Source organism: Phragmites australis, chromosome 1 (genome assembly GCF_958298935.1).
Source record: "Phragmites australis chromosome 1, lpPhrAust1.1, whole genome shotgun sequence".
In the NCBI taxonomy this organism is placed as follows: Eukaryota; Viridiplantae; Streptophyta; class Magnoliopsida; order Poales; family Poaceae; genus Phragmites; species Phragmites australis.
This window is the reverse complement of record NC_084921.1, coordinates 16,207,854-16,223,581: the sequence shown is the minus strand read 5'-3', so window position 1 is coordinate 16,223,581 and position 15,728 is coordinate 16,207,854. Positions and strand designations below refer to the sequence as shown.

General features: G+C 45.7%; 1 protein-coding gene across 1 annotated transcript; it reads left to right on the top strand.

The window, feature by feature from the left end:
- The first annotated feature begins 10,662 nt into the window (after nucleotides 1–10,662).
- Nucleotides 10,663–15,403, top strand: LOC133911337 (protein transport protein SEC23 A-like). Its single transcript, XM_062353543.1, has 5 exons — nucleotides 10,663–11,318; nucleotides 11,527–13,347; nucleotides 14,035–14,151; nucleotides 14,566–14,637; nucleotides 14,812–15,403. The coding sequence occupies exons 1-5, from the start codon at nucleotides 10,890–10,892 to the stop codon at nucleotides 14,947–14,949; spliced, it is 2,577 nt and encodes an 858-aa protein (XP_062209527.1). The 5' UTR covers nucleotides 10,663–10,889; the 3' UTR covers nucleotides 14,950–15,403.
- Nucleotides 15,404–15,728: the final 325 nt, after the last annotated feature.

The following is a 15,728-nucleotide window of genomic DNA, read 5'->3' as shown; positions in this document are numbered from 1 at the left end:
TCTAGGCCATCGCCTACCGATGGGCCCAGGGGCTGCTGTCGGTGATACGAGAACCGGGGATTCCTGAGTCCCGAGGCCAGGATAGCACAGTGCCACATGGCGCCATCCCTCGGGGACCATCTCCCCGAGGGCCCGAGAAAAACCAGACCCGGGAGGGGGTGCTCGAGGCCAAGAACAGTTGGTCTCCGAGTACCCAGAGTTCCCCGAGGACCCTAGAAGAGCCAGATCCGGGAGGAGGTGCTCGGAGCCAAGGACAGTTGGTCCCCGAGTACCCAGAGTTCCCCGAGGACCTAAGAATCCCCTTGCCGGTGGACCCCGCAAGGGCTCCACGGTGAGGTGTCAATTGGTGGGAAGCCCGATGCTGCATTTAAGGGGGAGCGTAGCCGGTCACATCCAACCACTCCCCCCTACACCTGTCGTACTAAGTATGTCAGTCCCTGCCACCGCCTGGCAGGAAGGCGTGGGGACATTAAATGCGACAGGTCCCATCGCACGTCACCCTGCAGGGCCCATAAAGGAAGACGGCTTGAAGATATCGTCGATGGGCTCGAGGCGTATCGCCTGACACCCTGCCGTGTCAGACCCACTTTGACCGGACAGGCATGCGGGGATATTCAGTGGCTGGTCGGTAGGCCCCCTGCACCTGCTAAAGTTTGGGCGTAATAACCGATGGGACCGACCGAATGACGCATTTTCAACCCCTGTAACATCAAACTGTAGACCCATAATGGTTGCTTTCTATTTATGGCTTACGGGAACTCGTGCCCCTGTTCTGGGCACGCCGAGCCTCCCCCCGATAGGATAAAAGGGGGGGAGCACTTCATAGAAGAAATGGTTCAAAAGGTTTAGAAGCAAGAAGCAAGGTTGAAGCCACTTTGAACAAGTTCAAAGAGATCGGCATTTGAAGACCGAAGCTCAAGACTTGATAGATAGACCAAAAAAACTTGTAACACAGAGGTCCAGAGAAAGGTATTCCAAGAGCATTAATAGCACATCAGACACACAGGAGTAGGGTATACGCCTCCGTGCGGCCCGAACCTGTCTAAATCCCTTGTGCATTTACTCCTACTAGCAGACGATCATCCGTCCCGTCTAGATCCCACACATTCGCATTAACCCCACGTACGAGGTAGATTCAGAATCAGCCCCCCGGCCGAATCTCAAAGGGGGTCTCTCAGGATCCCCGCTTGCGGTGTTCATCCACCGACAAGTGCCATGGCTGACAAAACAACCTACCAGCCTAAGCACAACAAACTATATCACTCTCTTAGCCTTTCGTTGTCTAGGGGCTAGATATCATGGGACCGTTCCTTAAAGTTCTAGGTGATTTTGAACTCCTGTTCGTGGCAATCGACAAATTCACTAAGTGGATGGAGGTTGAGCACGTCAGGAAGATCACCGCCATATTAGTGATTAAGTTCATACGGGGTGTAATAGTGCGGTTTGGCAGTCCAAATCACATAATTACAGGCAACAGGACTCAGTTCGCCAGTAGTGCTTTCCAGGAAAACTGCGAATAGATCGAGACCAAAGTTTGTTATGCGTTGGTGGCACACCCATAGAGCAACAAATTGGTCGAAAGGGCAAATAGGATGTTACTACAAGGGATCAAAACTCGGGTCTTTGATCGATTTATCAGCTATTTAAGACGTTAGGTGGATGAACTACCCACAATACTTTGGTCGCTGCGAACAACTCCTAGCAGGGCTATAGTCGAGACCCCTTTCTTCCTTGTTTTTGGCACAGAGGCAATGCTTCCGTCTGAGATGGCCCTTTAGTCGTCTCGAGTGGCCAACTACTTGGACGACGACCAGGTGGCGTGACGCAAGGATGATATAAATTTGATCGAAGAGTTCCACGAGCATGCTCTAATCCGAGTTGCCCGATATTAGCAAAGCCTCAGACGCTATCACAATCATGAGATGAGGGAGTGGAGACTGGTCGTAGACGACCTCGTCCTTAGGCAAATCCAGAATAAGGTCGATCGGAATAAAGTCTCCTCGAGGTGGGAGGGCCCCTACAAAGTAGTCAATATCGCCCAATCTGATGCGGTCAAGCTAGCCATGGAGGATGCCTGTGAATTACACAACTCCTGGAACATCGCCCTATAGTGCAAGTTCTACATGTAGGATTACTCAAAGACAAGTCTATTTCTCTATTTTGCAGAACTTTTCCAGGCGAGTGTGGAATAAAACTTGTAAGTTTTTAAAAGTTCAAAAGACTAGACTCTCTGTTTTGCAGGATGTCACAACCAACAACGGACCCCCGTCGGATTGACTCTTTGAAATGTATGTGATGTCGCCTAGAGGGGGGTGAATAGGCATTTTCTGAAATTTAAAACTTCATAGCGGATTACTAAATCCGGATACTTAGTGTCAATCCGGAGAGTCCGGGTTATACAGAACCTGGATACTTCGGGCTTATCCAGATAATCTGGATGATACAGGAAATTGAAACTTATGAACTTTTGAGCAAGTCTAAATGAGTCTATAAGTTACCATAGGTTCTAAGAAATGCCTAAATACCTTATCACCACCAACATGCAGTTACACGAACACAAGCAAATAGATCGGGAAAATCCCCAAAGATCAACTAGAACAAATAAATATGCAATAAAGTAAAGGAGACAAGGATTTGTTCCCGAAGTTCGGCTACTTCCAGGAGGGAATAGGTAAAGGTTGAAGTGTACCAGCTAGCTTGAAATGCTTGGCCTTCACCCTTCAGCAGACATCACACTCAACAACATATCAAGCGATTTCTCACTTCGTGCGAGTCCACCAAAATCGTGGCTTGAGGTCTTGATACATTTTCGTGCTCCCTGGATAAATGGATAGCAACGAGTCATGAGCCTCACCCAGTATCTTCTTCCTTAGTGCCTCAACCTTGAGAACCACTAAATGGTTCCCAAACCACAGAATACCCTGGTCATCTTCAGAAAAGCACACGGCCTTGCCGATCTTCTTTTTCTCCCGGATTCTAGCCATGCCCTTATCACCCCTCTGAGCTGCCTTGATATCATCCAAGAGAGTGGATCTGATCTCTAGATTGACGAGAAAACCATCCAAAACCATTTCAAGTCCAAGCCGGCGGAAATCATCACAAAGTGTGGCATTCCCGGGCTCGACTCTAAGACAATGACAATGAGCCCTTCGGCTCAAAGCATCGGCGACCACATTCACCTTACCGGGGTGATAATGAACGTCCAGCTCATAGTCTTTGATCAACTCAAGCCACCTTCGCTGCCTCATATTCAAATCCGCTCGAGTGAAGATATATTTGAGACTTTTGTGATCCGTGTAGATACGACACAAGTTGCCCATTAGGTAATGGCGCCAGATCTTTAGAGCGTGCACCACTGCAGCAAGCTCTAAGTCATGTGTTGGGTAGTTCTCCTCGTGGCGCTTCAACTGGCGAGAGACATAAGCGACAACTCTGCCCTCTTGTATAAGGACACATCCGAGGCCCATACGGGAAGCATCGCAATAGATGTTGAAGCTCTTGCCCACATCAGGCTGAGCAAGAACGGGAGCAGTCGTGAGCAGCTTCTTTAAGGTCTGGAAAGCTGACTCACATTCACTTGACCACTCGAATACACTTCCCTGCTTCAATAGCTCAGTCATTGGCTTGGCAATTTTAGAGAAATTTTCGATGAACCGGCGGTAGTAACCCGCAAGTCCAAGAAAACTCTGGATGTCAGTGACATTCTTGGGCTGAACCTAACTGAGCACATCCTGCACCTTGTTCGGGTCAACTGCAACACTGTTTTCTGACAAGACATGACCCAGAAAAGCGACCTCCTTGAGCCAAAACTCGCATTTGCTGAACTTGGTATAAAGTTGGTGATCTCGGAGTCGGCCAAAAACAACATGGAGGTGCTCATAATGTTCTTCTTCATTCTTGGAGTATATTAGAATGTCGTCGATGAAAACCACGACAAACTTATCAAGTTCCTCCATGAATACCGTGTTCATCAAGTACATGAAATACGCCGGAGCATTCGTCAATCCGAAGGACAGAACGGTGAACTCATAAAGACCATAACGAGTTGAGAAAGCCGTCTTCGGTATATCCTCCGGTTGGACCTTAATTTGATGGTAGCCCAACCTTAAGTCAATCTTCGAGAAAACTCGGGCGCCGGTTAGTTGGTCAAACAGGATATCAATCCTAGGAAGCGGGTACTTGTTCTTTACCATGATCTCATTCAACGGACGGTAATCAACACACATCCGCAGAGTATCATCCTTCTTCTTCACAAAGAGTGTCGAGCATCCCCAAGGTGAGGAGCTCAGATGTATGAAACCCTTTGACAGCAACTCCTGAATCTGCCTCTTCAACTCAGCTAGCTCAACTAACGACATCTTATACGACTTCCTCAAACTGGGGTCGCTCCGGGCACAAGGTCAATAGAGAATTCCACGGTGCGGTCGGGTGGCATCCCTGGCAACTCATCTGGAAAGACATCCAAGAATTCACACACCACAGGAATACTCAACAGATTCGTGGTGGGGACAGTCTTCAGAGCGTAAAGGCAAGTATCAACGGCCTTGAGCTTCAAATGAATTCGGGTGCCGGACAAACCATTAAGGGTGATGGTCCGCTGAGCACAATCTATGACAGCTTTATTCTTGATGAGACAATTCATAAAGAGAGACGGTGAAAAGAAAGAGAGGCGAAAGGTTAAACTCCAACATAGGTGAAAGATCAAACTCCAACTAATGCTACTTTGCTATGTCAGACCTTGCATATTTGGATCCGTATACTACATAACGATGTAAATGCATGTTCAAAGGCATGGTGCAAAATGAACAATAGAATATGGAAGTATGCTCGACCCTTAACTATATGTTTCTTTCTCGGGTGCATCTCTCCCCAAACAAGCATCACAATCTCATACATCACCCTTCCCCCGATATTTACCGCCATCGAGATGTGTTCCTTACCTTCTTACTTTTTTCATCAATTGTGTCGATGCAAAATAAGTCACAAAGGCATCATGCTATGAAACAACATGATACAGAAACAAGCAATATAAGTACAACAACCATCAACACATTACACTTAGGGGCATAATATAGCAGTTTCATACATATTAATTATGGAGAGGCATAAAAGAAACTTTGGTGGGTTGCTTAGCGGATTTGACACTTTACTAAAGAACGTTCTAATCATTTTTAGGCTACTTCATTAAACCAAGCTCTGATACCACGATGTGAGGAACCGTCCAAACAGTATTCTAATTCATCATTAAGTAGATTATTTCCATAATCATGACTTTAACGATTAACCAGAATACTATCTCGATAGTCCCAGCACGTGTTTTGTGCCCAAGATCGGAACACATGTCTTTCCAATATATACATCACAACAAACCTTAAGAAAGAATGAGTAATTAATCTTATATTACAAGTCTTTAACATGCAACTATTTTCAACATTTTACATCAAAAGGCAATAACATCTACGCAGCGGAAACATAAATATATACAACAAAAGAGAGTGGAGCCACATGCCCTTAGGCTCTACCCCAAAAGCACGATCTCTGAGAGTAGGATGAACTACTCTTGCCCATCACCCTGATCGGCATGCACGAAGTAGCCAAACACCGGCTCTTCATCATCAGCAGCACCTGAAAATGCAGACATGAGTACGAAGGTACTCGCAAGACTTAAATCATATAGAGCACATATATGTAGCTCGACTCCAAGGATTATGCATTGAGCCATTAGCAAGGAAAAATCACATGGTTAAATTAAACATAAACGGTAATCAATCTAGACATATAGATGTGAGCAATTAACTTAACTAACAACAACATAATTCTACACTGTCATAATCAACTGAACATAAATAACTAGAACCATTATAAACATACATGTAACAAAGACCAACTCAATCATCTCCCACATATCCAACCATCAACCATAAGCGAAAACTCTACGACCAATGCAGATGGACAGGAGCATGCTATGACCGAGAGCACGATATTTCGAAATATTTTTACACGCTGCAAGGGGATACTCCTGGACCCACACGACTTGAGGACTATATGGCTTGCATGACCACACAGATCCATACAAGGGGTATTCATGTCAACCTTTCCCAATAAACCCCAACCATTTGGATCATGCATCGCTTGGTGCGGAGGTACTAGAACTACTCTCGGAGCAAACTAGCACCTCTTACAAGCCCACCCGCTCACACCGTCGATGTTCACACCCAAATATCACAGCTCCAGAGGTATTCAACTCGTCTTACCATTAGATCAGCATGTGGTGAGTAAGGTAAGTGCTAAAGCCGACTACACCGATGATCGGTGTTTAAACGACGCAAGCGGTCTACAGTGTTCGGGTTCCTCTCCCAGCCTGCCCCCAAGACTTTCCTCCGGAGCAGATAACATCCCTAGCACCGCCCACATCTCGTCTCATACTCACCACTCATCCAACCATCATCAACCCATAACCAACATTGTGATCATGACAAAAGTAAATAACGCATATGCTCGCGAACGATGAAACAATTCACCGCTCGACTTCTACCGAATGACCTATGCATTGCTAAGTATTTCGATTTAACTTGTAATCTAGACACCAACAACATACTCAAGACGACAAGGAAAGGATGAACAACAATTCAAGGTAGAAGTAATGCATTCAACTAGGATCTACCCACTTGTACCCGATCTTGACTCGACACATGCAAACATACACAAACATAGTTCATAAATTTTAGACTTCATCCAATTGAACAAATGTGCAATATGCTTAGTTGCTTGTCTTACTGCTCAGGTGACCGCCTATAATTACCCACGCAACACTTGCAGAAATCTAAAAGATTAGAGTCGTCTTCAACCACGGTTGTATCGCGCTCTGATTCCTTGTTCACTAAAGAAAAGCGCATGCAATGATGAGCATGAGTGAAATGCAATAATGCATGCTACAATATATATATATGATGAATTTCCATAAAATATACCATATAAAGCATGATTTTTTTTACTAGATATAACAAGTCATAAGAAGACTAGAAAAATTGGTTTCACCCATTTTGGGCTTGCGATGAATTAACGGTGAATTAATGAACTTTAACCTAATTAATAAATCCCAGAAATTTAATTAATTATTTAATGGTTGGGAACACTTTTAATAGGTAGATTAGGTTATTATGAAACCAAAAAAATTGGTTTCATAATTTTTGGGGCTACAGAGAATTTATTATGGATTTTACAAGTTTCAGCCAATAGTAAACTATGCTGAAAACGGTTCTGTCTGAGTGACAGCGGTCCGACCGCCAACAGGGGCGATCAGACCATCAGGAGTCACGGTCAGACTGCAGATGAATAGAGAGGTTTGGGTTTTCACGGTTAGACCGGCCCGAGGGGTGGTCGGACCCCTGGAACTAGCCATTGATTCACGCCTAGAGTGGACGGCGAAAACACCATGGAAAACATCCCCACGATCCTACCATTTACTACCCCGAGGACTCATAGCCATGCCCCGGTCAAACCCGCGCACATGTGGCAACGCCTGGGCACCAGCACCCTAGTTTTTTATACATATTCCATCATAGACATCTCGCCCCAGGAAGTACTAAGGAATCTCAACTAGCACGACATCTGAACCGCTCGAAGTCCAAAGGCGCATGCATGAGGAATCGAAAGCTCCTCGAACCCGACAACATTCAATGTCTCTCTCTTCCTCTCAAGATGCTTAACCTCCCCACATGATGTGAAGTTCAGAGTCAAACTCTAAAAGCTAAACGATGTCAGCGACCACTCTCTTAGTGGACTATGTTCCCTCGGGGTCCGAGTGGTGTGGCCATACCTGACCACGACCACGGGGGAGCTTGGGTGCTACTGTCGGAGTATTGAGTAAGGGGCATCCTAACTAACGGGCCCAATGAGGGGTATGACGACATACGATGGGTATTTCCTGAACTCTGGCCCATCACGCGACCAGGTCCAAGCTCGCATGACCAGCACAAGACTTACGCGACCAGCTTCCTTGTGATATTATGAGATCCCGCGATTAGCTCTTGCTAGTCGTGGGGCCGGTCCTTAACTAACTCATCTAATCATATTTATTGCTGTCTACTCAAGTGTTTTCCTTCCCCAGGCACCCCATCCAGTGAACAAAGTCATGGCCGGTGCGGTTGAGCACTGCACCATCCTGTAGTATTATATGCAATGGATGGGGCCTTACGGGCCGGTGCAGCACCGCACGACTGATGAGACAGGGTCTACAGAACGACCAGGCAAGTGGACGGTTTTACAGGTAGACTCGTGGAGCGTAGGGACATAACGGCTTAGCAGACGATCTTATGGCGGACGGTGATGGGACAAGTCAGGCGTCCAGGGAAGCCAGGTGTGGAGGCATTCCACGGTTGGAACATACACTCAAAGCTCTTAAGGCAAGTTGGGCTCACTCGGTTCTCCAGGATATGATCTAGGAGTTGAATATCTAGCTAGGCATGGGTCTACTAATCAGGGCCCACTTGTAAGTTCTCCCTCTCTCTAGTATATAAAGAGAGGAGGACCATATTAATAGATAACCGATTCACAAGCACTCATAACAAAATACACATAACATATGACTGTTATCCTTCGGGAGGTTAGAACCTAGATAACCCCGGTGTTCTTGAGTTCAACATACACTGATGAATACACACCTTCAGCGTTGTTCACGCATCCTTCAACTGATACACCTAAAATCCTTATCAGGAATTAACCCTTGACACACTCCTCCATATTCATGTATGCATGTATGTATGAAAGGAACATATAATGATCAAGGATTGTATGTACGAAGGACATGTATGTATGTAAATCCTATATGTGTGACATGAATAAAATGGAAATGAGAGGTCATGAGCAAAGTTTAAGGGTCCGATGGTCTAGGATTCCAAACTAAAGAGCTCCAACGAGGCCGTGACTACCGATACTACGAAAACAAACTAGGCTAGAACTAGCCTAATACTGGCATCATGGCATGTTCAGCACTTGACAGCAACGCATGAACGTCTTGTGCATCGCTTAATAGTCCAGCTAAAATCTGGGGTATCGGACGAGGACAACAGTGAATGTCCCGTTGCAGTGGTTTGAGAATTGTACTATATCCGAGTGACCAGGAGGACATAAGTGGAGGCGGCGGCGGCAAAGAATGTCGTGGGATGTGAGCTGTCGCGCAAATGAGCGCCCTAGACAGCAGCCCCCTTGCATACAGAAAAGCAAAGTTCACCGTTGACTCCAAAGTTGACCCATCTTCCCAAACCGCAAACGGCACGAGCCTAACTCCTGTTTAGATGTTTTTTTAGTTTTTTTCTTAAAAAATCAGAAGCTATCCTAACCAAACGACTGGTTTCTAGCTCTGATTTATAGTGGTTTTTAAGTTAGTTGAGGAAATAATTGTGACTAAAATAAATTAAAAGCTGAAAAATAGATTCTGACTGACTTTTCTCATTTTTCAATATAAAAAACTAAAAATTTATTAAAATACCAATAACTAAAATTCTTTTTTGCTTTTCGAAAAGACAACATGAGGTTTGCCGATTTTATTAGAGTAGGAGTAAAGTCTGGGAAAAATAAAGAGTACAAGATCACAGAACAGGGGGCAACAAATATTAGAACAAAAGGTATCGACTGTCCCCTATAGCATTAAAAAAAGGAGAAAACAACATAAGGAAACACCACACAAAGCACTAAAACGACCAACCCATGCTCCACCAAGCGAAGAAGACAACAGCAGCAGTCATTCCTGCATCACGCAATGGAAAAGCTCGAATTGCTACTTGACTTTCTCTGCTACTTGCACCACATTGCAATCTACGTTTTGAAACGTTCTGTTATTCCTTTCTGTCCAGATATTCCACCAAAAGGCAATAATGAGACCATCGAAGGATCTTCGGAGCTGTGCGTCAATTCGTTGAGACGCGGCATTCCACCAACCTTTTGTGGTTTAGAAGGCAGAGAAGAGTGGTAGAATAGGCAGCCAGCTCGTCCACTACTGGGACCGCACCAAGCAGAAACAACAGAACGGAGCAAAGGCCTCGAGCTATTAGAAAGAAACAGCTAGAGGATCAAACAACCAACGCGGCTTGGAATTGATCAAATTGTTGCTTAATCCTTTCGGCAACCTGTACCACATCCATTGCTAAGTTTTGGAAGATTCTATTATTCCGTTCTTTCCAAATCCCCCACCAAAAGGCGATCACAAGGTCGTCAAACGATCTTCGGTACTCCTTGTTTATACGACGAGACGCAGCGTTCCACCAAGCCTTTGTGGTTCGGAAGGATGATAGAGATGGCAGGTTGGGGAGTCTCATCCACTGAGACAGTTTGGACCACACTTTCCGTGTGAAAACGCAATCTTTGCAGAGATGAATGGGAGTTTCATCCTCTCAATCACATAAGCAGCAAACCTGATTTGAAGATCAACCTCTTTTAGCTAGGTTGTTTACAGTTAGGATCTTGTTTTGCAAAAGCACCCATAAGAAGATCTTGCATTTTGGTCCTATTCTTGCTTTCCAGACCGATTTCATGTTGCATCTGCTTATATGACCGATAAATTGGATGTTGTAAGCGTTTTTTTTTTTGTTGAATAACTAAAATTCAATAGTTGCAATCACTCTTTCAAGTTCAACTATCAAAAACTCGCTGTGGTCTGCTCCCCTCGTAGACCAGGAGGAAACCCGCGAACCAGCCACTGTGACATGGACACGAGGTTTGATGGTATCGAGCAGAGCAGTTCTCATTGACACCCATTTCACCCCTCCATCAATAGCAACTCTCGTCTCTCCCCTCGTCTCTTTCACCCATCCGATCCCCAATTCGAACCCCACTGATCCAAATCTCTCCTCCCTCCGTCCCCGATCCCCTGCAGCACGAGCGCGGCCGGCATGGAGGAGACGCCGCCGCGGCCGGCACACGCGTCTCCTCCGTTCCCCCCGCCGCCGCGCGTCTTCTCTCCCATGCCCGCGCGGGGCACCCCCAGCCCCGGCGCGACGGGCCCTGGCTCGGGCCCCGGGCACGCGCCGGCGCACCTCAGCACGCCGCCGGGCCCGCCTGTCTTCTCCTCGCCGCTGCGCCCCGCGGCAGTGCCCTTCCGCGCCACCCCGGCGTCGCCCCACCCCGTGCCCTTCGCCGCGGGCTACTTCTCCTCCTCCTCCTCCAACGCCACCGCCACCACCACCGTCTCCCTCCCCACCTCCTCCACGCCGCACTTCCTCAACGGCGCCGCTATGCCGCACGGGGACCTCGCACCCGCGCCATCAGCACTCCAGGGCGACGGCCTCGACAACCCCTACGTCCAATTCTCCGCACACAAGGTACGCTTCGCTCCCAGCTCCCGTCGCAGTGTTGAATGCCCTTCTCCTAGAGTTAAACTGTGGTGCGTACACATAAGCACAGTACCATTTGGATCCTAAACTAAAACTGAGATCTCTCTTTGTTCATGGATGCAAAGCGTGCTTTCGCCACCCCCCCCCCCCCCCTCCACAAGGTTTGGTCATTTGTTCTGTTTGTGATTTGCTGTAGGTGCTGAGGCAGAAGAAGCTGCTCAATGCCCTTAGCTTGGGGTTCGGAGCTCTGGTTTCTCCGGGGAGGGAGGTGTCGCCTGGGCCGGACGTCGTGGAGCGCGATCCACGACATTGCCTGAACTGCGGGGCCTATGTGAACTTGTATTGTGATATATTGATCGGCTCTGGGCAGTGGCAGTGTGTGATCTGCAAGAAGCTCAACGGCAGTGAGGGGGAATTCTTGGTGTCCAGCAAGCAGGACCTGCTCCAGTGGCCAGAGCTCACGTCCACGACTGTGGATTATGTGCAGGTGGGGAACAGGCGGCCAGGCTTTGTCCCCGTGTCTGACTCAAGGGTGTCCGGCCCCATTTTTATCATCATAGATGAGTGCCTCGACGAGGCACACCTGCAGCATCTGCAGGGCTCCTTGCATGCTTTTGTGGATTCGCTCCCTCCTACAGCAAAGATAGGAATCATCACCTACGGGCGAACCGTCTCGGTGTATGATTTCTCGGAGGGGGCAGCAGTGTCAGCGGATGTGCTACCTGGAAATAAGTCGCCTACCCATGAGTCTTTGAAGGCGCTAATCTATGGGGCAGGTGTTTACCTGTCTCCTGTACATGCTTCTCTGCCTGTTGCGCACATAATATTCTCATCTTTGAGACCCTATCAGCTGAGTGTGCCAGAAGTGTCAAGGGATCGGTGCCTTGGCGCAGCAGTAGAGGTTGCCCTTGGTATTATTCAAGGGCCCTCGGTGGAGTTGTCTCGTGGAATCATCAAGAGATCTGGAGGCAACTGCAGAATCTTGGTGTGTGCTGGTGGCCCTATCACGTTTGGACCAGGATCAGTGCCTTATTCTGTTCAACACCCGAACTATGCTTACCTGGAGAAGACAGCTATGAAGTGGATGGAGAGTCTTGGTCATGAAGCACAGAGACACAGTACTGTCGTTGATATTCTTTGTGCCGGAACATGCCCTGTGAGGGTTCCTGTTCTACAGCCATTGGCAAAGTGTTCTGGAGGTGTGCTTTTGCTTCATGATGACTTTGGAGAGGCCTTTGGGGTCAATTTGCAAAGGGCATCGACTAGAGCAGCCTGTTCCCATGGCTTATTTGAGATCAGATGTTCAGATAACATGCTTGTCACTCAAGTTATTGGCCCTGGTGAAGAGGCATCTCCTGATTCTCATGAAACATTCAAGCATGATACTTCATTTTGTATCCAGATGCATAGTGTTGAGGAGACCCAGAGTTTTTCTGTGTCTATGGAGACAAAGGGTGATATCAAGAATGATTTTGTTTACTTCCAGTTTGCAGTCCGTTATTCCAATATGTATCAAGCAGAAATCACTCGGGTGATCACTATGAGGCTGCAGACTGTTGATGGTTTGTCTGCGTATCTGGCAAGTGTGCAGGAGGATGTTGCTTCAATTATCATTGGTAAAAGAACCATCTTGCATGCCAGAACTGCCTCTGATGCCATTGACATGAGGCTCTCAATTGATGAAAGAGTAAAGGACATAGCTCTCAAGTTTGGTTCTCAGGCCCTAAAATCGAAACTTTACCGTTTCCCAAAAGAGCTAGCATCACTTCCTGAGTGCTTGTTTCATCTAAAAAGGGGACCACTTTTAGGTAGCATAATCGGACATGAAGATGAAAAATCTGTACTTCGGAATTTGTTCTTGAATGCATCATTTGATCTTTCACTCCGTATGCTGGCACCTCGTTGCATAATGCATCGTGAAGGTGGTACATTTGAGGAGTTGCCAGCATATGATCTTGCCATTCAATCTAATGCTGCAGTTGTACTGGACCATGGAACCGATATTTTCATTTGGTTGGTATGTTACTTTTTGATCCATCTCCTTTAACATGTTATCTCAGTTGAGTTTTGTAACATGATGTTTAGCTTACTCCTTTCACCTTTAGCTTCAACACTTCTACATGGCCATCATTGTTGATTTTTGATGATAGGATTTTGTTCACTAATTAGTGACACGTTTTTTTCCTCAGCATGCACTGTAGCTATTAGCATGGCTTTGTTCTTTACTGTCATATTTGAAGCTTTGATCTTGGTTGTCATATATGAACCATTTACATGTTCTGGACACAGGCCATGGTACCACATAGTAGTGTAATTTCATAGATGGAATTGTGGCTGTTGCTTGTTCACCTTTTACTCCTGAAAGATAAACAAATCGAAATGGGGGATTTTAGCAGCACCATGCTCGAGATTATTAACTTGCATCCAAGGTTTTGAGTCTATGTAACAAGTAGTGAAGACTTTGAGCCACATAGTGAGAATGTAATGTGATGATGAATGTGTTGAAATTATTGAATTATCATTGATATACCTACCTAAAAAAGGGAAACTAGTTCGTGCTTAGAAACTAGAAAGCGTCTATAGTAAATCCTGAGACTAGGACTTATGGAATATTATATTTTTTTTTTTACGTTTGTTTTATACCTTGTTCATTCCTTGTCAAATAATAATATTTTATTGAACTGTCATTGCTGTATCTTTTCAGGGTGCTGAGCTAGCAGCCCAAGAAGGACAAAGTGCAGCAGCTTTAGCAGCATGCCGTACACTGGCAGAAGAGCTCAGCGAGCAACGTTTTCCAGCACCAAGGATACTTTCATTCAAAGTCAGTTTGCTTGTTCTAATCCTTCACTGTTACTTCCAGCTGCTTTTCTCCTCATTATTAATATCTACTATTTCGAACCTGGCTTTACTGTCTAACTAATCTGGGCCATGTGTGTTGGATTGCAACTTATTAATTAGAATTTTTTGGTGCTAGAACATCGTTACATTTGTTCACTTCAATGTAAATCTTTATTTTGCTTTGGAGTGACCGAGTGATTAATAGGTAATATGATACTTGATTTAAGATAATCGCGGTATAGTAGCTTTCATTGCATCCATGTGGACAGTTGTTTTGAATCATTCAGTCTATCAATACTTGTTTCATTAACTATGGAACTAGCATGAATGATCACTTACAGAACTGCTTCATGCTTTACTTTTATAATTGATTGTTCTTTCCGATATCTTGGTACAGCAAGGAAGCTCTCAAGCTAGGTATTTTGTCTCACGCCTGATCCCAGCTCACAAGGACCCTACTTATGAGCAGGTAACACTTTCTGCGAACCTTGGCATTCACATTTTGGTTTACCTGAATTTACCCCACTGGTTTATTTCACTGATATTTTTAACTGCGGCTAGCTGTGTGGTACTTGAGAAAGTAAATCCAAGCGAGTTGTCCTGCTGCAGCTCAGTTTGTTAACAGAGCTTTTGCTTGTTTCAGGAGTCAAGATTTCCGCAGTTGCGAACACTTACTCCTGAGCAAAGGGCAAGGCTAACGAGCAGCTTCATCCACTTTGACGACCATAGTTTCTGCGAGTGGATGCGCAGCCTCAAATTGGTCCCGCCAGAACCTAGCTAACACAAATAATTGGAGCAGTGCACATGGAAACGGCGGATGGCAATGGAGTTGCCAAACGATAGCTGAGATCTTTGTGGGCCAAATTGTGGCGTTGCAGGACAGGCCAAATTGTGGTGAAGCGCCATTTAGGGTGCAGTGGAAGTTGTATGATTTTGCCTGATTCTTTTTTTTTTTTTATACCCGGATGTGGTAGCACAAAGTGCATAAACGGTCTTTTGTCATACAGGAGAGAAGTTTACACAATAAGAGCGACGCAGATGCTCTCCTGCAGTTGAAGAGTTCATTAGATGTTACATGACATACACAACTTTTTGACGGATGATCTGACCATTATTCTTTGAAATCCATTCATTTGTCAGGGGGAGCCGCAGCCCTTGTCATTTTGAGAAGATTAAAGAGTGTACAGTATAACTGTGCCATTAGTGTTTTATATATGTTAGATCACTTTCGTTCTTATTTTCTCGAAACAAGGGACTGTTGTCTGATGTCTGATGTCTTGAAAAGAAGGAACATTGGATGTGCTACCAAATTTCTAGCTGCTGCTGACTGTGAAATGTTGATCGGAGCCATGGTGGGAACTAGTTTCGAGTCGGTGATTGGCGGGAACCGGCTTTCTCCCAACCCGTTTGTTTTGTTGAATCCAAATTGTAAATTTGAATTTGGCCAATGCTGAGCTCGGCTCCGTCCAGAATTCGTGCTCGTTTATTTAAATCCGAAACTCTATATCTGAATTTAAAATCTTCTTTTGGCTTGGAATTTTACGTTTTTTTTTATATAGA